This window comes from Nannospalax galili, unplaced genomic scaffold (genome assembly GCF_000622305.1).
Source record: "Nannospalax galili isolate Female #2095 unplaced genomic scaffold, S.galili_v1.0 scaffold1526, whole genome shotgun sequence".
Taxonomy (NCBI): domain Eukaryota; kingdom Metazoa; phylum Chordata; class Mammalia; order Rodentia; family Spalacidae; genus Nannospalax; species Nannospalax galili.
Genome location: NW_008354768.1, coordinates 207,961 through 234,670, shown reverse-complemented (window position 1 = coordinate 234,670; position 26,710 = coordinate 207,961). Strand labels below are relative to the sequence as shown.

At 43.3% G+C, this 26,710-nt stretch overlaps 1 protein-coding gene across 11 annotated transcripts in view; it reads left to right on the top strand.

The window, feature by feature from the left end:
• Nucleotides 1-26,710, top strand: part of Plekha5 (pleckstrin homology domain containing A5) — a 107,832-nt gene that overhangs the window by 70,082 nt on the left and 11,040 nt on the right. For 8 of the 11 annotated variants that reach the window (XM_029555444.1, XM_029555447.1, XM_029555443.1 and 5 more), the window contains 9 exons: nucleotides 1,914-2,025; nucleotides 4,376-4,422; nucleotides 5,321-5,509; nucleotides 7,054-7,174; nucleotides 13,384-13,502; nucleotides 16,692-16,901; nucleotides 20,282-20,422; nucleotides 21,596-21,720; nucleotides 25,117-25,268. In XM_029555444.1, the coding sequence (XP_029411304.1) occupies nucleotides 1,914-2,025; nucleotides 4,376-4,422; nucleotides 5,321-5,509; nucleotides 7,054-7,174; nucleotides 13,384-13,502; nucleotides 16,692-16,901; nucleotides 20,282-20,422; nucleotides 21,596-21,720; nucleotides 25,117-25,268 (1,216 nt within the window). The remainder of the gene's footprint in view (nucleotides 1-1,913; nucleotides 2,026-4,375; nucleotides 4,423-5,320; nucleotides 5,510-7,053; nucleotides 7,175-13,383; nucleotides 13,503-16,691; nucleotides 16,902-20,281; nucleotides 20,423-21,595; nucleotides 21,721-25,116; nucleotides 25,269-26,710) is intronic. The other 3 variants (XM_029555446.1, XM_017802881.2, XM_029555445.1) reach the window with 1 other exon arrangement.

Genomic DNA, 26,710 nt, shown 5'->3' with positions numbered 1-26,710 from the left:
CATCCATAAATCCAGTTCCAGGTGGATCTGATGCCCTCTTGAGACACACACATAAATAAAATAAAAATAGATCTTAAATTCTTTTTGTCATTGGTACAAAATCAAACAGAAATGAAATTTGCATTGTGTATCTTTGAGGTTGATAAACTGTGTACGTTTTAATTACTACAGGAGTAATGCATATTCTGTGTAGGTATGCAGGTGTGCAAGTACCAGCTTTTTATGCTTGCTCTTCCCTCCTGCCTGGGGTCTCTCCTCTCTGAGCTTTCTTTCACCTTGTTTGGGTCTCTTGTGAGTACTTTCTCCTTTTGAAAAGTTTGATGTTTCCTGAAGTCTGTGGTTTGGAACACTAGCTGACTAAATTCATGTAGTACCTTTAACTGATGGTAGTTCCTATAGGCTTATAGATGCTGAAAATAGATTTCTAACCAGCAAGTTACACTCCTAAAGGCAGTGTTTATTGTTATCGAAACCCTTGTTATTGTTGTTGTTCTTTTATGTGCTCTGTGTCTTGAGTTCCAGTCCAACTTGGGCTTCAGTGTGAGACTTAGTCTCCAACATTCCTCCTTAAAACAAGTCATTTATGTGCAGGTGTCATATAGTTGCAATAGAATCTTAGGAAAAACAGTATTATTTATGATATAGAGTATTAAAATAAAACAAATATAGTAGAATAAAATAAAAGTCATCATGATTGGATTCCAAAATTGAACATTAATATTGCAATCACATTTATTTGATTCTATCAGTAAAGCTCTTTTTTTTAATGTTCTAGAGTTGAGGAAGTAGTATATGGACCCCCTCCCCACCTCACACAGATGCACACTTGCCTTCGGGACCTGTGTCCCATGACCTTCACGGAGTTATAAAAACCACAACCTGTATCAAACTGTGTGTACAGTTTGGTTTGGGAATGTGACGATCTTGGGGATCCAGCCTAGGGCCTTTCAAGTGCTAAGTGTGTACTCTAGCACTGAGCAGGACCCCCATGCACACCTGCAATGAAATGGATATATTTGGCACAGTAAGAGATCAACAAGTGCATAGTCGAGCAGTTATAACTGATAAAACAAGCACATAATAAACTTTCAAAAATACCCAGCACTGGGAATTGAACGTACGGCCTCACACGTGCTGATCACGCTCCTGCTGCTGAGCTTCAGCACACTCCTCACAGCTTGTGTTTGCCGTCTTCAGCCTTCAGCTGGCTGCGGGATCTGTCACTGTCATGGAAGCAAAGCACCCGCAGACGAGGAAGGGCTGCTGTGACCTTCCATTGCTTTCATTCCCCCTTTGGGGCTTGGTTTGGTTTTGTTTTAACTTGGGAATAGTAAGTTTCAACTGTTTTTATTTTCTGTTGGTAGTCCCTTCTAATCTGTGTGCCCTCTGAGGTGCACAAATAATGTGACATTTACTGCAAAGATGAGAAGTAGAACACTTATGTTGAAAAATTCAGTGTTCTTTTCCTGTTTTACCTGTCATCTTTGCAAAATCAGGAGATGCACATGTGTCACCCTAAACGTTCTGAGAACTTAATCCTCTGCGTTTCTCATTTTTTAATATATAATCGGTAGAACTTGTAGTTTAGCCCCTTCCAATAAGTTGAGGGAGAAAAGGTTTATTTTGGTCCTCAGTTCCAAGGGTGCATTGGTCCTCAGTTCCAAGAGTGCAGTCTGTCATGGTGGGGAAGATACAGCATCAGGACAGAGAGGATGGAAGGGAAGACCAAGAACAGGACATGGGATCGGGCTCCTTCTAAGACATACTTCCTCCCTCGAGGTTCCACTTCCTGAAGTTTCCACAACCTTCCCAGAAAGTGTTACCATCTGTGTACCAAGTGTTCAGATGGACAAGCCTGTAGGAGACAGTTCTCATTCAAACCACAAGAGTGATCTGTCCATCTTTACTGATAGAGTGAATCAGCAGGAATTCAGCGGGCACAGATTCAGAAAGAACTTTGGAGAATTCAAGATGTCATGGAAGGGTTGAGCAAACACAAACAGCAAAGAGGCACTTCTGAAACAGGTGAGTAGGCTTTGCACTGTTGTGTGTAAATGGCAGGACACGATGGAGATTTTCATCAGAAAACAGGAACTCTGTACAATTGAGTCAGAACGTAAATTAAAATAAGAGCAAGAATTTTGGTAGCCATAAACAAAACTGATCCTTGTTTCGCATGCGTCAGTATGAAGGCCACACGGTGGCATTAGGAATTCTGCCTCCCAGCTTCTCTTCTGCATCTCTTTTTCAGTGGGGAACGGGAAGCAAAGAGTAAGCGTTCTGCACCTTTTCCACAGTTTGCTTTGCTTCTCTCTCTTTAAGATATCTTTTATTCTTTGTAATTTCATACATGCATACAATGTATCTTGATCATAACTGCCTCCAGCTCCTCCTCCCATCCCCCACATAGCCCAGACATGCCCCCACCTTCACGACCCCTTTCTCCTCCCTTTCTCCCGCTCTGTTCTGTTTTGTTTTGTTGTTTTGTTGTAACCCCATGAGTTCAGTTAGTGCTGCCTGCTGGAATTGTAACTGATCTTGTTTGCTTTCCTTTTCTGTTTAATATAATGATAGTGGCATGTGACTCCATTGTATAGGTTAACTATACTTTATCCTTTTCCATAGTGGTGGGCATGTACTTTTGTTTCCAGATTTGTCTACTATCTATAAGTCACTCAGCTGTAGACATTATTATACATTTAATTGAACATACTTGCTAGTACTTACTGGATTCTACATTGTGAAAAATAAGTACACTCTGAAAATAATTCCACTCTGAAGGGTATAGCCAGGTTGCCCTCATATTACTGTTTACACCAATGATTTTGGAGAAAATCCATTTCCACATACCCTTGCTTTTTTAATATTTTATGTATTATTTTTTAAATAGACTCTTCCTTTCTTTTTTAAAAAAATATTTTATTTATTTTTATGCGTATGTGTGTGTTGCCTGTGTGTAGGTAAGTGCACCATGTCATGCAATGCCCGTGGAGGACAGAAGAGACTGTCAGATCCCCTGGGACTGGAGTTATGGACAGTTGTTAGCTGCCATGTGGGTGCTGGGATTCGAACCCGGGTCTTCTGCAAGAACAGTCAGTGTTCTTAACCACTGAGCCATCTCCCCAGCCCCTATTTTATGTATTATTTTATGTGTGTGAGGGTATTGCCTGCATGTATGTAAGGGCACCCATGTCGTGCATTGCCTTCAGAGGTCAGAATAAGGCATTGGATCCCCTGGAACTGAAGTTATGGACGGTTGTTAGCCACCGTTTGGGTGCTGGGAATCGAACCCAGGTCCTCTGGAAGAGCAGCTAGTGTTGTTAACTGCTGAGATACCATTCCAGTCCCAATTTTATTTAAATCTTAAAAAAAATAATAAAAAATAGATCCTAGTAGACAGCCTGAGAGGGTGGACTCTGACCTCTGTCAGTGTAGTGGCTGTGATCTCAGCAGACCATAGGAGCTGAGAATGCAGGGGACTGCCTGAGAGTGCCCAGATCCTGCCTCCACATGGTGGTAAGAGTTATATAATTTGGGAGTCTTTTAGATGGACCCACTGAAGGGGGTTACTCTAATTGCCTCACCCTACGTCCCTGTTCAACATGGAAGAAGCCAGAGTAGTCTGCATCCTGATTGCCTATCCAAAAGTTGGTAAACTCTTCAGAGGATGGTGTGATGAGAATAGGGGGTAGGAACTGGCTAGACAGTTAGAGTAAAAAGACCCCAAAGAAAAGTAGGCAGTTTCTTGGCTAAAATTCACAATGTCCTTGGGTCTCTTAGCAACATACTCCATTCCAAAGGCCAAAAATGTCAAAAGTATTTGGGAGCTTGTATCTAAGCTTTAAAAGATTTTAGGGTTTCCACAGGGAAGAAAAAAAAAAGATTTTAGGGTTAATTCTTCAGAGGGGGAATGTTAGAGTAGCCAAAGGCCCCATTTACAAAAATAGTAAAAGAAGAAGAAGAAGGAATACATGAAGTTATCAGAAAAAAGTGATGGGGTGCTATAGGAGGAGTTGGAAGAGAGGGAGTGGGCGTGGATTTGATCAAAACATCTTATATGCATGTATGAAACTCTAAATTATTTAAAATAAATAAATAGAAAATAAAAATAAAAGCTGGGTGTGGTGGCACATGCCTTTAAATCCCAGCCCTGGGAGGCAGAGGCACATGGATCTCTGTGAGTTCAAGGCCAGCTTGGTCTACATAGTGAGTTCCAGGACAGCTGGGGCTACAGGGAGACCCTGTCTCCACAAAATAATAATAATAGTAATAGTAATAATAATAATAATGTAAGCTAAACAAAATTATTTTTTCTATAGATTTGAAAAGGTGTGTTTAGTATAAGTAGTTCTGTTTTCTGATTCTGTTCTAATAGGTATGACAGGATCAAAGCCTTTCTCAACAGTTAAGTACAAAAGTGAGGTAAGTTTGAATTGTTTTTCTAGCTAATTTAAATGTTTAACAAATGAGTTTAGAAGTAATTAAGCCTTTTCTTCTTGAAAGAAATTTGTTTAGCCTGCTGTGATAGTGCATACCGGTAACCCCAGCTCTTGGGAAGTTGAGGCAGGAGGATGGCCAGCCTGGGCTATATAGCGAAACCCTGTCTCAGAAAAAATCTAAGAAAAGAAGAAAAATAAAAGTGTCTTTTAAATATATTTAAGTTATTCTAATCTTGAAATGTTATTGATTTAGTGATTTCATGCTTCTAACATGATTTTTCTTCCTTTAATGCAAAAAAAGTAGTCACTACTTTTCATCTGTTAGAAACGTTAACTTTATTGTACTTTTCTGAATAACTCAAATATTTATCATAGCTTCTTGTTTGATAAATGTATAGGGTGGTTGATAACGTTGGCTCTCTTGTGCATGCCGTAGAGCAACTGTAGCTCTAAAGAGACACTGTCAACCTAAGTTCAGAGACTCTGTGGCCATGATCTGTATAAAAGCCAAACAGAAATGTTTTTTCTTTTTTCTTGCAAAAATCACCAAAACAATAAAGTAACATTTTTTTAATCAGTTTTTTCCTTCTCTTTTTTTTTTTCCTTCTCTTTTCTGAGTGAAGCACAGAAGTTTCACACGGTGATCTGCTTTGGTGCAGCCACCCTGTGTGTACAGGAAAAGGCACACATCCTAGTTCCAACCCAGTTCTTGACTACCATGTGATTTATGTTGTTTCATTTTTCAGTTTGAGACTTTTGGCTTGGCAGTGTCCCTTTAATCATATTAAAGTAAATTTAAGTTAATATACCAATGCAAACAGTTTAGATATGCTTAATTCAATCTGCTTGTCTAAATAAGGTAACTATTCTACAATCTTTAGGAAGAGGAAGTAGTCCCACCTCGGCCTCCACTTCCTCGGTCTTATGACTTTACAGAGCAGCCTCCCATAATCCCCCCTCTGCCCAGTGATAGCAGCTCCTTGCTCTGTTATAGCAGGGGCCCCGTGCATCTGTCTGAAGAAAAGAAGATTCATCAAGTTCAAGGATATCCAAGAAATGGATCTCACTGTGTAAGTGGCTGAAATAGCCACAGAATAACCAATCATACACGTTCTCTCATTTCTGAAACTTAATTTATGTCATCCAGCCTATTTATGTTATGCTCCCTTTTTAGCTATTGTTTTTTGTTTGCATATGACATTACCCTTTGTTTTTCTGATTTGCATTTTATCACTCTCACTTTTAATATTTTCTAATTTTAATATTTCTTTTTTCACAAAATGGCTACTCTGCACATGTTGATGAAGGCATATTTTAAATATACCACTTCAGAGGATCAGAGGCAAATTGGAATTTTAGATCAGAAAGTAGGGGTATGGCAGAATGGGTATGTCGCTGGCAGCATAGGCCAAGGAGGAGCAGTCCCTGTGCCCCAGAGACTGGAAGTGGGAGTTTTAGGAAAGCAGATGGGTAACGCATGTGTAGGGGAGGAGGACAGGAAAAGTAGGATTAGGTAGACGGTTGTGACTTCAAGCCAGCCTAAGCTACATAGAGTGAGATTGTGCCTACCCACCCCACCCCCAAAAGTGGAATTTAGATGTTTTTGAGAGTAATAAAGCGTTCTCTGACAGGAATTTAGTTTGGGATGAACTTCACTTATTCAGACTTTCTTCTAGATGACTTTTTATTGGGTTGTATGTTTACCTTCAGACCTTAGTTAAACCATGATAAAAAGGTGGCTTTAGGCAGGGTGTGGGAGTACACACCTTCACCCCAGCACTCAGGGAAGGCAGAAGCAGGAGAGTCATGACTTCTAGACGGACAGCACAGTATAGTCTCCTCAAAAAGAAAAGAGCATTTGGTAGGTGCAGGCAAGGATCAAGAGTTCAGCGGGACATGGTGGTGCAAAGAAAGGAGGCCAGCAAAGTGATGGCTCACTAGTTAAGAGTATGTATTGCTCTTGCAGAGGACCTGAATTTGGTTCCCAGCACCCTTGTCATGTGGCTCACAAGCATCTGTAAACCCAGCTCTTGGGAATCTGACGTCTCTGACCTCCCTGGGCACCTCTACACATGTGACATGAGCACACATACACATAATTTAAAATAATAAATCTTAGCCACAACTGGTATTGCACACCTTTAATCCCATGCAGGAGCAGGTGGATGTCTGTGAGTTAGAGGACAGCCTGGTCTACAAAGCAGGTTCTAGGCCAGCCAGAACTCCAAGTAAGGCCCTATCTTAAAAAAAAAAGATCAAGTCCAACCTTGATAAAATAAATAAAAAAAAGACATGATGCTAGAGGGCATGCAAGACCTTAGTTCAATTCCTAATGCACACCGAGAAGAAAAACGACTTTGTCACCAGGAAGAATATTCTGGATTACTCTCTACTTAGTTGTCATACAGACATATATATTGTGCTGTATCTGAAGTAGCTAACTGAAGCATTTAGTTTGAGTCTGTAAAGGCAAACTTTTTTTTCAATTGCGCCCAGGACCCTTGCACATGCTAGGCAAGAGACCCTGTCACTGAGCTATCTACCTAGAGAAGGCAGACAGTGTAGAATGAACTTGTAACTGCTTGTTGCTGTAATTACATGTCTTCTGTTCAAGGGTCCAGATTATAGACTCTACAAGAGTGAGCCAGAATTGACCACAGTGGCGGAGGTTGACGAGTCTAACGGGGAAGAGAAGGCAGAGCCTGTTTCTGAGGCAGAGACTCCAGCTGTCAAAGGTCAGCGCTTTGTGTTGCATCTCCTTTTGTGCTTTGCTTTGTCCTCAGATGGTCCAGTGATGAACTCAGTGCACACGTCCTCCAGTGCATGTGGAAGTCACAGTCCCATACCTGAAATCTTTGGTGTGTCATAGTTTCCAAAACAAGATTTTTGGAACCAGACATGGTGGCCCAAACCTGTAATTCTAGGACTCAGGAGGATGAGGCAGGAGGATTACTTTGCCTTTATGACCATCCAGGACTATATAGCAAGACCCTATCTCAAAAAAATAATAAATAGACAGAAATGAAAGTAAGAATCGGGCTGAACTGCATCTTGCCAAAGGTTAGGCAAAGGAGTCACAGCATTAATTTCCAAATACCCAAGAGCTAGCCGAGCAGTAGAATCTCTGATCACTCCTCACCATGGTTCTCCAGGACTTCAGCCTTCAGACACAAATCAACCGATCTCCTGCTGGTTGTTTTTGGAAACAGGTCTCTTAAAGCCCAGGATAACATCCAATCCTTCCTTCCAAGTGCTGGGATTATAAACATGTGCCACCACACGCGCCTTGAATTAAATCTACTTGCCTGCCATGCACGAGGCCTTGACTTTGATCCCCAGCACTCCAGAAATAAAAGAAAAAACAAGGGGTTGGGGAATGCACGTCCTAGTCTGTTGCTGGCTTCCTTGGAGTGTTACTAGATACCCACTCCGGACTCCCCTTGTTTCCTTCCTTGGTCCTTGTGATCTTCAAAAGAATGACACACAGGGCTAGAGAGATGGCTCAGCAGTTAGGAGCACTGGCTGCTCTTGCAGAGTACCTGGGTTCAACTCCCAGCACTAACATATGGTGCCTAACAACCATCCATAATGCCAGGTCCAGGGGATCCAACGCCCTCTTCTGACTTCTGCAGACATTGTATGACATGCAGATAATACAGTCATACACACAAAATAAAAATAATAAGATACTAAAAAATAATGATAATGAATGATAAAAGAACAAGGCACAAAGCTTACTGTAGAAGCTAGATAGAGTTTACTGCAGAGCAGATAACTCTAAAGGCCTGAGACAGACGGTAGCTGAAGGAGCTGATGTGCAGATCTGCATTTCAGGCAGGATTTGCGCTGTTTCTGAAGTCTCTAGAACATGAAGCTTCCCTGGGGCAGGACTTTGTCCTGTCCATGTGATTGGACAGGCCCATTGGATTGGCCCTTTCAGGGAGAGGTAACGGTTCTTTATTAGAGAGCGTTTAGTAATGTGACAAATTCGATAGCCGTCTGTTAGCAACTTCTAGGCAGTGCATCATGTCCCCACTAAGGGCAGACATGGACTTAGAGCTTGTTCTTTGATCTTCAGCCCAGAGTTCAGTTCTTTCATTTTACAACCTGCTGAGAGTTCCACCCTCAACACCCTCCTAATCTACTAATAGCTAATTAGCCACCTAACAGAAATGCTTTTGAGTTTTCCCCACTGCTCAGTGATAAGACTTTGGTTTGGAATATCAGTGTTTTACATTACACAAGTATCTCTTTGTTCTCTTTTCTGTTTAGGCTTTTCCCCCCAGTGCTGGGGTTAGAACCCAGGATTTCAAGCATGCTGGGCAAGGGCTGGCTCCCTTCATCACTAGCCTCTGTTCTCAATTTAATTCTGTTTTGAGTGTTTTCCAGTCATTTTTGTGTTTTGTGATGTACATGGTGTGTGTGTATGGGGGGGTGGGTTGTGCCTGCACCTGCCAGGGTACATATGGAGGTCAGAGATGGGTCTTGTGTTGTGCAGCACATGCCAGGCGACCTGCCTGTGAGCTTCTGGGGATTCCCTGTCTCACCTCTATCTCTCATAGGAGTGCTGGGATCATAGATGTGTGCTGTGGCGTCTTCTTTTTTAAGTTATTGTGATGGTGGGGTTCTATGTGTATCTGTGTCATGGCACACTTGTGGAGGTCAGAGGTCAACTTAATGGAGTTGGTTCTCTGCTTCCATCTTTACATGGGTTCCAAGGATTGATTAAACTTGGGTCATCAGGCTTATATGGCAAGTACCTTTACCCTGAATTGTCTTCCATACCCCCTTCCCTTCTTTTTTTTTTTTTTTCACATAGAGTTTCACTGTAGCCCACGTGGCCTGGAACACAAAAAAAGCCTTTTTTTTTTTTTTTTTTTTTTTTTTCCTTATTTTTTTTTTTAACTTTAGAGATTTATTGTGCAACAGGGAGAACCATACCATTGCCTGGTACCGCAGAATCTTTAAGTAGTTACTACTGTGAGGTTGCTGACTGTTAGATAAGGAAAGCAAAGGCTGGATAAAAGCAAAGTCTGGGTGGAGGGCCAGTTCACTCTGGACAGGTGCTGAGACATGCTTCCAGTAATCGGGTTCTTTAATAACACTGCTTTGCAAGGGGGGGAAAGCTGGGGTATGGTGGAGATCTGCAGCAGCCCATTAAACAAAGGCAGTTCCTCACATTTATAGACCTGAGGGGAGGGTCTCTGAGTTGGCAGACCAGTGAAGGTGCTAGATGTGATTCTAAAGCCTTAATTTAGGAAACATCCTGTTGTCCTGCATTAAGTTATGTCTGCTACAAGCAAGGAGTTCAGCGAAGAGACAGCAAGATATAAGGTGTTCTGATCCCCTCTACAGAAGCCACATCCATATCTAACCCTGGAAGCCTCTGTCATGATCTCCATGTGGATTTCACAGACATTATAACCAGAAAAACTCTGCAGGTTTCCTTACCTTAAACACAGAAGCCATTATTCACAGAATTTATTTTACACTGCTAATAAAAGTTATACTAGAATTATCTGCAAGCTTGCAGCAGTGCCGTAACATTATGGCGATGCCCAAATGACAGCCTGGTGCTCAGCAGGGGACCTCTTTTGAGAACTTGTTCCTTCACATTGCTCTTAGAACTGGGCTCCTGAGAAAAGACCTCCCTCCCTCTGTATTGAAACTGTACATCCAGCATGAAATGGGGAAGGCAAGACAGACTGTCTTATCGGGGAGTTTGTCTTTTCTGACCCTGCTGACCTAGAGCAGCACACACTCACAAGCAGCTGTTACCAGTCTAATCCCATCTAGTGTTTGCCACACAGATACGATCATTTGTTGTTTGATACGCACAATTCACACGCATCATTCTGGGTCAAGGGCAAAGAAGAGTCATGAGGGGTTAAGGTTCTATGTTTAGGTTGCTAAAGGAGCCCAAGACCTAGTAAGCTTGTTTTACATTATAAACAAGCTGAGATACTGTTAAATGATCTCAGAACCTAAGAATAACTCTTTGGTTGCACAGTTGGGTGAAAGTCTTCCCACAAAGCTAACTTTGTTTCCTTCTTTATTGTTACTCTCACTGTTGTGCTGACATCTTGTTCTTGGTGTCTCTTGTGCATAGTATCTTTTTCCTTCTTGGAATTCTCTCACCTCTCTTGGCTCCTCAAGTTACCCTCAGCTCAGAGGTACTGTCCAGAGAGGTTCAAAGAGCCTCCTGTAGCCCAGCATAGTGGCACACGCCTTTAACTGCAGCACTCCAGAGGCAGAGGCAGGCAGATGTCTGGGAGTTCCCAGCCAGCTGGGCTGCAGGAAGAGCCAATCTTTAAAATATTTTATTTTATTTTTTTTGCTTTATGTGTATGAGTGTATTGCCTGCATGTGTGTAAGTGCACCCATGTCGTGCAGTGCCTGCGAGGACAGAAGAGGGCGCTGAAGCACTGGAACTGGAGTTACAGATGGTTGTTAGCTGTCGTGTGGGTTCTGGGACTCAAACCTGGGTCCTCTGCTAGAGCAGCCATCCCAAGTGCTGGGGTTACAGGCACCAGCCTCCTTGCTAGATTTCATATTTCTTTTTGGATATTATAATGAACTATAATTAGTTTTGGGTTTTGGTTTGGGTGGTACTGGGTATTACACCTCACACATGCTAGGCAAGCACTCAGCTACTGAGCTGTATCCCAAGCCTCTCGTGTATTTTCTAATACTAAATCATACCGCTTACATTCCTAGCATAAGCCCCAGCTTTCACTACAAACAAAATAAAAGGTTGTTTATTCTATAGCAAGCATAAGTGACCATGACCAGGAACACAGATTAAGGTTACCCTGAATGACGTGTTCCACTGTGGAAGTGATTACCTGGTTTTTTTCATAGTCATGTAACAAAAGACAGTCATAAGTTACTGCATTTACCAAATGAATGACTGTGAACATCAGAGGACAGCCAGGCTAGAGCAGAGCAGGAAAACCCCACTGTGAGTTTCAGATTTAGAGGCTGTCTGCTGATCCTTAGCTTTTGGACTGATGGAAGCTAATGGTCTGCTAAGCTAATATATCCCAGAAGTTTTACCTGATGGTCAAAAGAAGGGGGAGTCAGAGACAGAGGCGAGAGATAGATGGCCATTAAGAAGACTTAAGGTAGCTGAGGATAGTTTTGGCTCTTGATTGGCATTTCAGTCCCCATTCACTAAGTCATCCATCCATTGATCTGCAGAATCGGGAACAGTGGCTTTTCCTTTTGTGTTTCTTTTTTTATGTATTTTTTTATTTCTGTGTATATGTGTGTATTGCCTGCAAGTATGTAAATGCACCCATGTCATGCAGTGCCCACAGAAGTCACAGAGGGCATCGGATCCCCTGGAACTGGAGTTACAGTTGTTAGCGCCATGTGGATGCTGGGACTCTAATCCAGGTCTTCTGCAAGAACAGCCAGTGTTCTTAACCACTGAGCCATGTCTCCAGCCCCTCCTTTTGTGTTTCTAGTAAAATATTTCCTGTCATATATGGCTTTTTTTAGGGAATTTTTTCAAATAATTGTGTGTGTGAGAGAGAAAATCAACAAAATATTTTAAAAATGTATCTGTGTATATAAACAAAGCAAGCAATCTTTGAAGCAATGCTAGAGGTTCCTTTCAACTGGTCTGAAAAGACAATTATGTTAACTTCACAGAAAGGATTAGCCAGCTTCTTGGTGTAAGACTAACAGGAGATGAGAGCATTGCATCTTGATTGCCAGTAAAGCTGACCTTGACCATCATAGACCAGTGACACAGGAAGGACAGCAGTTAGCATGGCAACTCAGGTCACATGCTTGGAGGCACCAGCAAAGATGAAGATGAATGTAATTCAAGCTTTCTGTGAACTTGTCCACATTACAAGGAAATTTTAGGAGCAAAAATGTCCTTCACCAGAACCAGCTCGCAAAGAAAAGGGTAGGAAGGCGGCCTCTGTGAATTTTCTGAGACCCTCTTGAGTTTTAGCTAACAACTGCCAGGAAAGCCCTGTGCTTAATGTTTTTAAGGTTTCAGTTATTTTATGTGTATGAGTGTTTTGCCTGCATGTATGTAAGTGTGCCTGTGTGTGCCTGGTGCCCACAGAGACCAGAAGAGGGTATCAGATCCCCTGCACCTGGAGTTAAGAACACTTACGGGTGCTGGAAACCAAGCACCAGCACTCTTAACTGCTAAGCACTCTCTAGCACCCCTGTACTTAATTTGTTTAATGTCATTTTTGAGTAAGGGTCTTGTTTATGTAAACTAGCTCAGTCTCAAACTCAGCGCTCCTGCTTCTCAGCTTCCTGTGTGCTGGAATTAGAAGTATGCTCCACCACTTAAATTTAACTAGTAATGTCATTGATTGTGTTGAAGCTCTAAAAGATTTATTTTGAGACTGGAGAGGTGGCTCAGCAATTAAGATCAAGTCCCTCTCTTACAGGGAACCCACTTTCAGTTCCCTGCACCCACAGTTGGGCCACTCGCAACCACCTGTAACTCCCGTTCCAGATGATTTAGTGCCTCTGGCCTCCAGGGGCACTAGCACTCATGTGCACAGACACACATTCACATAATTAAAAATAATAAAAATAAATCTTTTTTAAACTCTTACGTGTTTTTGTGAATGTAAGCCACATGTGTGTAGGTGCCCACAGGGGTCAGATGATGGTGCTGGATGCCCTGGAACTGCAGTTACAGGTGGTTGTGAACCACCTGACATCCATACTGGAAGTTGACCTCAGATCCTAACGCTAAGCCCCAGCTCATTTCAGTAACAGATTTGCCTTCTGTTGTAGGAACTCAGAAGGGCTGAGGTGGCTTGATGGTAGAGCACTTGTTTGCTAATCAGATTCAGTCCTCACACCACAAAAATACATAACTAAGCAAAGCCTCAGCGGGGACATACGTCAGAAGGGCGCATGCTGTGTGAACTGCTGAGGAACTGACCACTGCTTTGCTTTTCAGGTTCCCACTTTCCAGTTGGAGTTGTCCCTCCAAGAACAAAGTCACCAACACCTGAGTCTTCCACAATAGCTTCCTACGTGACCTTGAGGAAAACGAAGAAGATGATGGATTTGAGAACGGTACATAGCTAGAAACTTCCTGCCTGACAAAAATCTCAAACCTGCTTACTGCTCCCTTACATCTTTCCATTTTTAGAGTTTTATCAGAATTATTGAAACATACTCAAAGAAAAACACGCTCCTCTTTGTTTCTGAATCACCTCAGAAGGCAGACCTAACCCTGGTGTCTTTTGATCAGCCTTGGCTTAAATCTTACCACAGTTTGGGGAAGCTGTTCTCTGATAGCTACCTTGCATCACATCCCTTGATCCTTTCAAGAACTGCCTTGATAATGAAAGTGAGGTATGGTGGCACTCACTTGTAATCCCAGTATGTGGTATTTGGAGGCGGAGGGATCAGGAGTTCCTTAGCAATACAGTGAGTTCCAAACCAACCTGAGCTAAATGAGACTTTGCCTCAAAAAAAAAAGAATTGCACATGTGTCCTGTGGGCCTCCCCATCCCCTGTAGTTAGATGGATTTCCATCTCCCCCAAGTTACAAGGACCTTCTGCTGTGGGAGGGCTAAAGTTTGTCAATTCTCTGGTTACTCTGAAAAAATGTGACTTATAGCAGGGAAATGTTAAATTTCATGTTTTCAGCTTAATTCAGATTAAAAACCTGTCAGATTTTCAGGGAAAACACTGAGGATTCTTTACCTTGTTCCCCCACAATTCTCTTTAATTTTTTTTTATTTTAGTGTATGTATGTGTCTGTCTGTCTATCTGTATCTGATGGGGGAACTGCTAGTGTCGGTCTGATGGGGGAATCTCGAGTGTCTGTCTGTCTGTCTGTGGAAGTCAAAGGACAACTTTTCGGTTCTCTTTTTCCACCCTTACGTGGTTCCAGAGTTTGAACTCAGGTCACCAGATTTGTACAAGAAGCACCTTTACCTGTTGAGCCATCTCACTGGCTTACTTTTTGTATGCTTTTGAGACCCTGTATAGACTAGGCTGGCCCTGCAACCAAGCTTATGATCCTCCTGCCTCAGCTTGCCTAGGGCTGGGGCTGCAGGCATGCTCCACCATGCCCAGGCCTTTTCATCTTTATAAACGATTTACTTGGGCTGAGGTCAGTGGTAGAGTAGAGCATTTGCCTAGAAAGTGCAAGGCCCTGGGTTCAAGCCCCAGTTTCTTTCAGAGGAAAGAAAAATCTGTTTATTTGATACTTAATTTTTTAAAGTGTAAGAGAAGACTGAAAGGTAATACAAATAACGATACATATTTTGTTCAGGTCTTTGTTGGGGAGGTAAGTTTTGAGACAGTCTTGCTAACTTAGCTCAGACTGTCCACAAGCCACAAGCTCAGTGATTGAGAGAGCTTACTGCTCTTCCAGAGGACCTCAGGACCCACATTGGGCAGCTCACAACTGCCTGTAACTCCAGCTTCAAGGGTTCCAACAACACTGACCTCTGCAGACACCTGCACACACACATGGCATGTACAAACGTACACACAATTAAAATAAAATAAATCTTTGAAGGGGAAAAAAACCCACCAGGTATGGTGTTGCATGCCTATAATCTCAGCACTCAGGAGGAGCACTATAATTTGGGGTCAGCATGGTATACATAGCAAGTTTGTAATACGGTGTTCCAGCCTAACATGGTGGCACACAGTTGTAATCCTAACTACTCGGGAGACTCAGGTAGGAACATCATGAATTTGAGGCCAACTTGGGCTATGTGAGACCTGTCTCAAAATTTCCCCCAAGATAAGAAATAATGCTTGTGGGGTAAAACTAATAGCTACTATTACTATTAATGTCATGGTTTTGAAGTTCTGTTATTTAGAGAAATAGGCTGTTTTTCTCCTTGAAACACAGAATCTCTCTTTGTAGCTCTCACTGTGGTCAAACTTAATCCTCCTGCCTCAGCCTCCCAAATGTTAGCATATACCATCATAGCCGTTACTGCTGACTCCGACCAAGGATGCAAAGAAACCTGTGGATTCTGTACCACACATTCTAGAATGTGTTTGCATTAGCTACTTTTCTGTTGCTGTGATAAAACACCATACCCAAGACAACTTAAAGAAGGAAGAGTTTTAGCTGGGCCTGGTGGCGCACGCCTTCAGTCCCAGCACTTGGGAGGCAGAGGCTGGCAGATCTCTGAGTTCAAGGCAAGCTGGTCTATTACAGTGGGTTCCAGGAGGCCAGCTGAGACATGTCTCAAAAAAACTCAAGATATTTTGGTCAGCCACACTCTAGATGACAACTTTATACCAAGAGGGTGTGGGTGCCACAAATTGGACTCAATGGGTTGGTTTTTGTTTGTTTGTTTGTTTGTTGTTTTTTTGAAGCAGGGTCTCCCTGTAGCCCCAGCTGTCCTGGAACTCACTATGTAGACCAGGCTGGCCTTGAACTCACAGAGATCCGCCTGCCTCTGCCTCCTAAGTGCTGGAGTACAGGCCTGCGCCACCACGCCCTGGGGCTTATTTTTTTTTTTTAAAGAGGACATAAAGTTGGGGTAGGAGGTGGGGTAGATATGGGAGGAGTTCGGGATAACTTAAAAAAAAATTTTTTTTCCCATCTTTTTAAGACATGGCCTCCCTTGTAGCCCCAGCTATAGCTCCAGCTGGCCTGGAACTCACTATGTAGACCAAGCTGACCTTGATCTAATAGAGATCAGCCTGCATCTGCCTACAGAATGCTGTTACTAAAAGTGTGTGCCATCGTACCTAGCTTAGGGGGGAATATGGGAGGCTGTGTCTTCTGGTGTTTTTTGTTTGTTTTTTGTTTTGTTTTATCTTTTTTGAGACAGGGTCTCCCTATAGCCCTAGCTGTCCTGGAACTCACTAGATAGACCAGGCTAGCCTTGAACTCACAGAGATTCGGCAGCCTCTGCCTCCCAATTGCTGGGATTAAAGGCGTGCGCCACCACATCCAGCCCCAAGTCCCTGTGTTCTAAAAAAGAAGAGTAAAATAACTGAAGCTGCCTTTCTGTTGTTCCTTATCGGCATCCAAAGTCTCCACTTTTGATTTTGGAAAACAAAATAAAGAAATAGACTTGATGACATTTTAATTGAGAGAGCATCACCAGTAGCCCAGTCTGGCTTCGAACTCTGTATATAGCTGAGGATGACCTTGAATTACTGATCCCCCTGCCTCTGATTCCCAAGTACTGGGATTACAAGCATGTACTTGGTTTTGTTAGGTGCAGGGAATCCAGCCCAGAAGTTGTATATATTCACAGACTTTTTTTTAAATTTAAGGAGAGGCCAAGAAGTGCAGTGGAACAGCTCTGTTTGGCTGAAAGTACTCGACCTAGGATGACTGTTGAGGAGCAAATGGAAAGAATCAGGAGACACCAGCAGGCATGCCTGCGGGAGAAGAAGAAGGGGCCAAATGTTATTGGTGCTTCCGACCAGTCACCCTTGCAAAGTCCTTCAACTGTGAGGGATAATCCTTTCAGGGTTAATCAGGTATGTTGATTTCTCAATTGCTTTTAGTTATTGTTATGTATAAATCTAATACATAATCGAATAATCTTCCTTCATTTTAAGGAAAACCGATTTATTTCGTGTACTGCAAAGAAAGCAGCAATCACTGAGTTACATTTTCTGGTGCGTGTGTGTGTGTATTACTAGGAATTGACCCTATGGGCTCAGGCACAGTAGGCAAGTTCTCTAACGCTCCACCACTTAGTTACATCCATCTCCAGACCTCTTTTAAAAGTTGTTATTTTGGGCTGGGCATGGTTGCACATGCTTTTAATCCCAGTGCTCTGGAGGCAAAGGCAGGCTAACCTCTGTGAGATTGAGGCCAGTCTGGTCTACATAGTGAGCTCCAGGCCAGCTGGGGCTTCAGGGAAACCTTATCTCAAATTGTCCCCCAAAAGAAAAGTGAAAAAAAAAACACTTTTCATTTTGTGGGGCTGGAAAGATGGCTCAGTGGTGAAGAGGAAGCACTGCTCTTGCAGAGGACCTCTGTTCAGTTCCCAGCAAACACATCATGCCTGTAACTCAAGCTCCAGGAGGAGCTACCAACACCTCTACCTTCACAGGCACCTGTACTCAGGTACAGACACACACACAGACATATAATTTAAGAAGTCTTTTTTTTTTTTGCTGGGTGTGGGGGCACATGCCTCAGAAGCACTCAGAAGGTAAAGGCAGGCAGATCTCTATAAGTTCCAGGTAGCTGTGGCTACAGGGAGACCCTGTCTCAAAAAACAACAAAAAAAATAAAATGTCTTTTTTGTCTGTGTTTATTTTGGAGCTAGAGAGATGGCTCAGTGATTGAGGCGCTGGTTGGTCTTGCAGAGGACCCAGGTTTGGTTCCCAGCACCCACATGGTGGCTAACAGCCTATGATTCCAGTTACAAGAGATCCGGTGCCTTCCCTGGCCTCTTGAGAGCATTGCACAACATAGGTGCACTTATATCCATGCGAGCAAAATGCTCATACATGTAAAATAAAAATAAGTCCAAAAAAATGTTAATGTTTGAGACAGAGCCTCACTAAGTTGTTCAGACAGGCCTTGAACTCATTCTGTAGCCCAGGCAGGCCTTACACCTAGGTGTTTCTTGCCCCAGTCTCCCATGTTACCAGGTCACCTGCCTCTGCCTCCTGAGTTCTGGGACAAAAGGCATGAACCACCATGTCCAGCAAGGGAATGCACCTTTTGTCTCAATTAATTTATTAATAAGGGAGACATGACACAATACTTGGTGAAAACATACTTTCCTGTGTCCTGGTCCTATACTTTGTAACCCATTGCTCTGTGGTGAGGCCTGAAAATCTGAATTTTAAGCAAATCTTCAAGTGATACTGATGTTGCTTCTCCAAGGATGGTACTTTGAGAACCACTGCTGTAATGCTGAATTTAAGAGCAGTCTTCAGGGGGCCTGGAGAGCTGGCTCAGCAGTTAAGGACATGGACTATGCTTACAGAGGACCGGGGTCAATTCCCAGCACCCACAGAACAGCTAACAATTGTTCATAGCTCCAGTTGCAGGGGATCTGATGCCATCTTCTGACCTCCTCGGGCATTGCGCAACACAGGTGCACTTACATACGTGCAGGCGTAGCACTCATACACATTAAAAATAAATAAAAATAAATTTAAAAATAAATAATTTTTTTTTAATTTTAAGACTGGGTCTTGCTGCTTCGCCCTGGCTGGTCTTGACCTGGCTTTGTAGCTCAAGCAGACCTCAGATTGCTGTCCTACACCATCCTTCAGAAGACTGGGATTACAGGCACCACTGTGACGGTTCACCTTAGTTTGTTTTCTGCTTTGTTTTGTTTCCAATTTGTAAATTTTTTTTAATTTTATTTATTATTTTGTGTATGTGAGTGCATTGCCTGCATGTATATAAGTGCACCTATGTCTTGCAATGCCCATGGAGTTCAAAAAAGGGCGTTGGATCCCCTAGAACTGGAATTACAGATGGTTGTTAGCCATTATGTGGGTACTGGGAATTGAACCCAGGTCCTCTGCAAAAACAGCCATCTCTCCATACCCTCACCTTACTTTTAGAACCATAGAGTTACATGTTTGATGGATGTTAGTAAGTCTACCACAGAGATAACTTTTATATTATTTAATTTTTATAGTAATAAAATATGACTATTAAAATGAAAATAACTCCCAGATAAGAAAGGAAAACCAAAATAATTGTTGGATGCCCTGGTACCATATGTGGCTGTGGCTGGTTTTGAACTTACAGAGATCTGCCTGCCTCTGCCTGTCAAAAATGTGTCTTAGTAGAATGCTTTCTAGAACATGCAAGGCCCTCAGTCTGATCCTTATCACTACCAAAAGAACGTCTGTCTTACTCTGTAACCTAATTTAATGGGACCTAATTTGTAACAAGAAAGATCACTCAAAACAAGAGTTCTAAATCTGCTCTTTCGTTTCTCTGCCTCAGCTGAGTGAACCATGACAGTCCCATTTCTTTTGGTTGTTCTTTGTGCTCAACAGGGAAAGAGTATCTGAAACGGTATAAACTGCATCAGCTGAAAGTGCTTCTCTGCTCTGGTACGCATCTCCTTCCATCTAACCAAGAGCAGTCTTTGCTGGTGGACATTACACCAAGACGGTTAAACAATGTGGCATTCAGCCAGGGACAGTGGCACATGCCTTTGATCCCAGCATTTGGGAGGCAGAGGCAGTGGATCTTTGTTCAAGGCCAGCCTGGTCTACATAGTGAGTTCTAGGCCAGCTGGGACTACAGGGAGATCCTGTCTCAAAAAAGACCAAAAAAAAAAAAAAAGTCACTTTCTCCAAATAGCAAAATGAGTGATTTTTAAAGAGGGGAAAGAGCTGGGCGTGGTGACGCACACCTTTAATTCCAGCACTCAGGAGGCAGAGGCAGAGGGATCTCTGTGAGTTTGAGGCCAGCCTGGTCTCCATAGTGAATCAAGGCCAGCTAGGGCTACAAGGAGACCTTGTCTTAAAAAGACCAAAAAAAGAGGGGGGGGCGGGGGCTGTAGAGCAGTTAAGAGAGCTTACTGCTCTTGCAGAGGACCCACATCAGATGGCGTGCAACGGCCTGGAACTTCAGCCCCAGGGGATTTGACCCCTGCATCTACCTTTTTTTCAACACTGCACAAACCCCACACTGACATACACATACATAATATAAAATACTCTTTAAAAGGGGGAAGGAGGCCTGGAGAGATGGCTTATTGGTTAAAAGAACTAATTGCTCTTGCAGTGGACCCAGCTTTGGTACCCAAGCACCACATGGAGGCTAACAACCACCCTTCACTCCCAATTCTAGGAGATTCAGCGTCCTCTTCTGGACTAAGCGGGCATCCATGCAGTCACAACACTCATGCTATATGTTTTTTGGACAGACTAGAAGAAAGGATGATAACGTTAAGGAACTGGACACTGTCCATAGAGAAAATGATGTAAAGCCAGACCATGAAACTTCGGCAGCAGAACCTGTCCAGCCAGAAGAAGCTGAACCCCCGAGGACAGACATCAGCAGAAAGGTAGAGAGATGGCAGCTCCTACACGGAGCGGAGCTGTTCTGGCCAGGCCGAGTGCTATGAGACAGTGATGAAGTGTCTTTCCCTCAGAGAGGCCCCACGTCTAAATGGAGTTCTAGATTCTTGAATTTGATATACTTACCACATAAAAATCTGCATTAATTGGAAGCGAAGCGCAGGTTTAGCAGCACTAAAACTGGAACACACAGAGGTTGGCATTGCCCCTGCTCAAAGACGGAATTCAGAGTCATGAAGAAGGAAAATGCAATATACAGTCAATTAAAGAATGTTAAAGAGCCGGGTGCGGTGGCGCACCTTTAATCCCAGCACTCAGGAGGCAGAGGCAGGCAGATTTCTGTGAGTTCGAGGCCAGCCTGGTCTCCATGGTGAATCCAGGACAGCTGGGGCTACAGGGAGACCCTGTCTCAAAAAGACCAAAAAAAAAGAATGTTAAAGAACACTGGGCATGGTGGCATGTGCCTTTAGTCCCAGCACTCGGGAGGCAGAGGCAGGGGATCTCTGTGAGTTTGAGACCAGCCTGGTCTCCATAGTGAATCCAGGCCAGCCTGGGGCTATAGGGAGACCCTGTCTCAAAAAGATCCAAAAAAAAAGAATGTTAAAGAAAAGCTCAGAGGCTGGAGAGATGGCTCAGTGGTCAAGAACACAGTGCCCTTGCAGAAGATCCAGGTTTGATTCCCGCCACCCACATGGCCGCTAACAACCATCCATAGCTCCAGTTCCAGGGGATCTGACACCCTTTTCTGACCTCCTCGGGCATTGCATGATACAGGTTCACTTATATACATGCAGGTAATATACGTATACACGGAAAATAAAAATAATAATTTTTTTTTAAAAAGAGCATAGCCCAATAGCTAGGTCTGCTGTACCAGCTCTTTGTATAAATAACTTTTTGTATTCATTAGTAAATGATGTTAATTTTTTAATGTTTTTAATATACTTGAATCTAAGTGTATTATCCACAAATACTTGATATAAGGTATAATTTAGGGGCATAGCCAAGTGTGGTGGTGCACGCCTTTCATCCCAGCTCTCAGGAGGCAGAGGCAGGCAGATCTCTGAGTTCAAGGCCAGCTGGGGTTCGTAATCATTTCAGCGCTTCTAGTATTACTTGTGCTAAGAATGCTCTGAAAGAATTTTTTTCTTATTTTATAGTTGAAAAGAATGGAGAGTATTTTTTATGAAATGCTTATCACGCCTGAGCCAAATGGAATAAATTCTGGGGAAGTGACGGATACAGAAAGGAATAAAGAAGAGATGCCTGAGAATGTTCCGAGCAGGTAAGAACTAAGGGAAGGGAACATTCACAGAGCTGGGCAGCTCTTTACAAACAGCAAGCTGTGGACTAGACAGATGGCTCAGAGCTGCTTCTGCAAAGAAACCAGGTTCTGTTCCCAACATCCACATGGTGGTTGACAGTGGTCTGTAACTCTAGTTCTAGGGGATCCAACTTCCTCTTCTGGCTTCTGTGAACATTGTACAACATGGGTATGCATACATACATGTAGGCAAAACACTCATACACATAAAATATTAATTAACTAATTAATTGGCCAAGGATGGTGGTTCACACCTTGAATCCCAGTGCTCAGGAGGTGGAGACAGAAGTAGGTCTCTGAGTTCAAGGCCAGCCAAGGCTATATAGTGAGATCCTATTTAAAAAAAAAATAGGAGGCTGGGCATGGTGGCACACGCCTTTAATCCCAGCACTCGGGAGGCAGAGGCAGGCAGATCTCTGTGAGTTCAGGCCAGCCTGGTCCACATAGGGAGTCCAGGACAGCTGGGGCTATAGGGAGACCCTATATCAAAAAACAAGACCAAAAAAAAAAAAAGCATTTGCCGGGAGTGGTGGCCCACACCTTTAATCCCAGCACTCGGGAGTCAGAGGCAGGTGGATCTCTGTGAGTTCAAGGCCAGCCTGGTCCACATAGTGAGTTCCAGGAGAGCTGGGGCTACAGGGAGACCCTGTCTCAAAAAAAGGGGGGGGGGGACTGGAGAGGTCACTCAGCGGTTAAGAACAGTGGCTGCTCTTGAGGGGACTCAGCACCCACATGGCTGCTAACAACCATCCATAACTCCACTTCCAGATCTGATGCCCTCTTCTGGCCTCCACAGGCATTGCACAACATGGGTGCAATTAAACACATAAAATAAAAATTAACAAATAAATTTTTTTGTCTTTTTTGAGACAGGGTCTCCCTGTAGCCCCAGCTGGCATGGAACTTACTACATAAACCAGGCTGGCCTGGAATTCATAGAGCTGGGATTAAAGGCGTGTGCCACCAAGCCAGGCCTATAAATAATGTTTTTTCAATGAGCAAGCTTCAGGCTCAGCAATGTACTGGATTCCAATCCAAGCATAACTAAAGAATCTTGAGCAAATTATAGCCTTCCCAAGCTACACCTTAGTCTCCTGTAAGAATGAATTAAATAGTCTGTGTCACAGGTATGCTGTAAGAGTTAAGAAAAAAAATACATTTATAGCACATGCCATTACTTAGCACTTAAGAAGTTGGCAGTGGATAATACCAAAATGATCCACCCAAATAAAACAGTCATGCCGAAGGCACAGATATTTAGGTTGTCTCCTGAAAGTTCACAAATTATGCTGACTGGGTTGGGTTGGGTTGGGTTGGGTTGGGCTGGGTTGGGGTATTGTTTTTGTTCTGCAACATTTAGCCCAGGCTGGCCTTGAACTCTCTATAGCTGAAGATGACCTTGAACTCCTGATACTTCCTTCCCAGATGCTAGAATTGTTGTGAACCACCACAGCTGGCTTATCGCAAAAAAACCTAGTGCTGGGGGATGGCTCGGCAGGTGACAGGCAGTGTTCACCCTGTGAGCCTGACAACCTGAGTTCAAGCCCCAAACCTCATTGTCCTCTGCCCTCCACACACTCACACTGTGGTACACGCACACCTATATACACACCGTACACACACAATAATAATAATGCAATTTAAAAAATTTTTTGGAGGAATTTTCTGTATTGTATTAAAAATAGGTTTTTGGTAGTGAGAACAGTCTCTCATTTGTTGCCTGAAAACCTAAAATAGGATCACTGGTTTCTAGGCTTGCTACCTACTGCTTAGCGACATGCCCTAGCAATTTAAATTTTAAAAATTATAATACTAACAATTTGTTAGCAACTTCGGAGGATGCTGAAGGAATCAAGCGTCACTTCCGAAAGAGAAAAAAATGAAGTACTATGTTACATTTCCCAGACAATGTGAATAATAAGAGGAATTTTTCCCTTTCCTAGTACTCCATTCAGAAGGTATGGGAAACAATAACATTGTGTTGCCAGCCTTAAGGAAATAATGGATTGGGGGCTAAAGGTCTAACTCATTGGCAGAACACTGGCTTAGCATAAGCAAGACTGCATTGAACCTCAGCACTGCAAGAAAAAGAAAAGGAGGGAGGGGCGAGGAGGAAGTAGAGGTAGGGAAAGGACTGGAACAGCTCCTCAGTGGCTGCTGCTAGCAGGAGGAGTAGCTGAAACTGTCTGGGAACTACTGATAGTAATGAATGGATCACGCCGGTCTATTCATTATTCTTTGACCTGCTCATTATTATTTGATTGGCTGAATTTGATCACCAGCACCCACATGGAGATTAACATCTGTCTGTAATTCCAATTCCAAGAGATTCAGCGCCTCTTCTGACCTCTGTGGGCATTGCATGACACACGTTCACTTATACACATGCAGGCAATACACTCACACACATAAAATAAAAATAGTAAATAAAATATTTAAAATATATATATTAAGGAGACAAATCATACAAGTCAGGTTCTTTCACATACGAATGGCAAAGGCTAAGCACAGGCTGCTGGCTCAGGCCTCTTTAATTCCAGCTGCTCCTAAGGCTGAGCCAGGAGGATCAAAGGTCAAGGCCAACCTGGACAAAAAGGTTCTGTCTCAAAATGAAAAATGAAAAGGGATCAGCAAGATGGCTCAGCAAGTAAATAAATAAGTGTTTAAAATTTTTAATAACAAAAGCACTGGGAAATAACTCAGTGGCAGCGTGCTCGCCTCACATTTGCAAGGTCCTAAGTTCAGACCCCACTACCACAAAAAAGAAAGGACGGGGGCAGTTTATTCTGAAGTGGCCTTTAAGGGTCTGGGATGATGGCTCAGTGGGTAAATTGCTTACATGTAAACATGATGAAGACTTTAGTTCAGATACTAGGACCCATGTAAAACTCAAGCTCAGGAGCACACACCTGTAGTTCCAGCACTGGGGGTGGGCGTCAGAGACAGGCAGATGCCCAGAGCTCTTGAACCAGCCAGTCTAGCTGAATCCATGAGCCCCAGGTGCAGTGAAGAGACCCTGACCGGAGCGGGGGGAAAAAAATGGAGAGCTGAATGCAGTGGCGCACTCCTTTAATCCCAGCACTCAGGAGGCAGAGGCAGGCGGATCTCTGTGAGTTCAAGGCCAGCCTGGTCTACATAGTGAGTTCAGGCCAGCTGGGGCTACAGGGAGACCCTGTCTCCAAAAAAAAAAAAAAATAGTGTAGTCAGGTGTGACTTACAGGCCTTCATTTGAGAAGCTTGATCAAAAGAATACAGTTCAAGATAGCCTGGGCTACATAGCCAGACAGTGTATCAAAATAAAAGAAACGAAAACTTACTTCACAATCAGTTTTTAACATAAGAATCTATTCTTTTTAGCCCTCAAGATGAGGCTGAGATCGCAAATCATCAACCAGAAGGCCATCCTGAAGAGGACACACAGGGAAGCTTTCGTGAACAGGAAACTGGTGCTTCCTGTGGTCCTTCCTCTGAGTCAACTCCTGAGATTTCTAGAGAGAATGAAACAACAGGTACATACACAGTGTAATGTTCTAAGTGGATGCTTCTCTGAACACTTGATTTTACTTTCTACAGTGACTGTAATAAGAGAATCTCCTCAGTACTTCACTACAGAGTTCTGAGCAGTGTGTGGTGGCCAGGCAGCTAACCCTGCTCTGTCCTCAGGCTTGGGGCTCAGAGGATTGATTTCCATTTTGTTTTTTAATCATAACACATACAGTGAACTGTTGCTTTAAAAAAGCCATGAAGACCCAGGTGTGGTGGTGCACACCCTCAGTCCCAGCATTCAAGAGGCAGAGGCAGGCAGATCTCTGAGGTCAAGGCTAGCCTGGTCTACACAATGAGTTCCAGGCCAGCTGGGGCTACAGGGAGACTCTGTCTCAAAAAGACCAAAAAAGTCATTCGAATCCAGCACCCATGTTGGGGCTATCAACCGTCTATAACCCCAGTTCCAGGGAATCCGATGCACTCTTCTGACCTCCGTGGGCATTGCACGGCAAATGTGCACTTACACACATGCAGACAATACATTCATTCACATATGATAATAATTTTAGAAAAGAAAAGAGAATGCTCTCTTGTACGCTGTTCTTGGCACGCCCTTGCTCTCACTGTCTCTTGTGTGTCTCCACGTGATGACAGGGGTGAAGCCCAAGCCTTGCATGTGCTAGGCTACTCCCTCACTACTGGACTCCATCCACGGCCTTCTCATGGTTTTGGATTCTACAAAACTTTTTCTCTTTTTCTTCATGATTTTTGGAGAATGGGGTAGGAGTAGGATCATACAGCCATGGCTTAGATCATGTATGTTTGCTTCTGGTTCTCTTTACGCCAAAGCACTCCTAATAATCCAGCACACATGCTCCACTGCCCTTTTACAAACAAGTAACAACACTGAAACTTGGTTACCAAGGACCGTCCTTAGGAAGTACATGGAGTTCTGGGCAGAACATTTTCGGTTTTTTTTTTTTTACTGGGGAACCAATGAATTTAGTGAGCTTACTTACTGAGATAACTGAGGAGTTGCCACGCCAAAGCACTCCTAATAATCCAGCACACATGCTCCACTGCCCTTTTACAAACAAGTAACAACACTGAAACTTGGTTACCAAGGACCGTCCTTAGGAAGTACATGGAGTTCTGGGCAGAACATTTTCGGTTTTTTTTTTTTTACTGGGGAACCAATGAATTTAGTGAGCTTACTTACTGAGATAACTGAGGAGTTGCCAAGGTGTATGTATGACCTGAAGGTATGCGCACTGGAAAGCCTTTACCCAGCATGGATCATGCCTTCTCTTCCTAGCCTTCCCCAGATTGTGTACTTTAGCTCTCCCCCCATCCAGGAGGCCATGTGTTATTAGGGCCAAATTACATACAGTTGGCTGGGAAGAGTGGCTGGATAATCCTGTGAGGGTCCAGTGACCCTGCTTGGCCCTCCTTTAATGAATGAGCA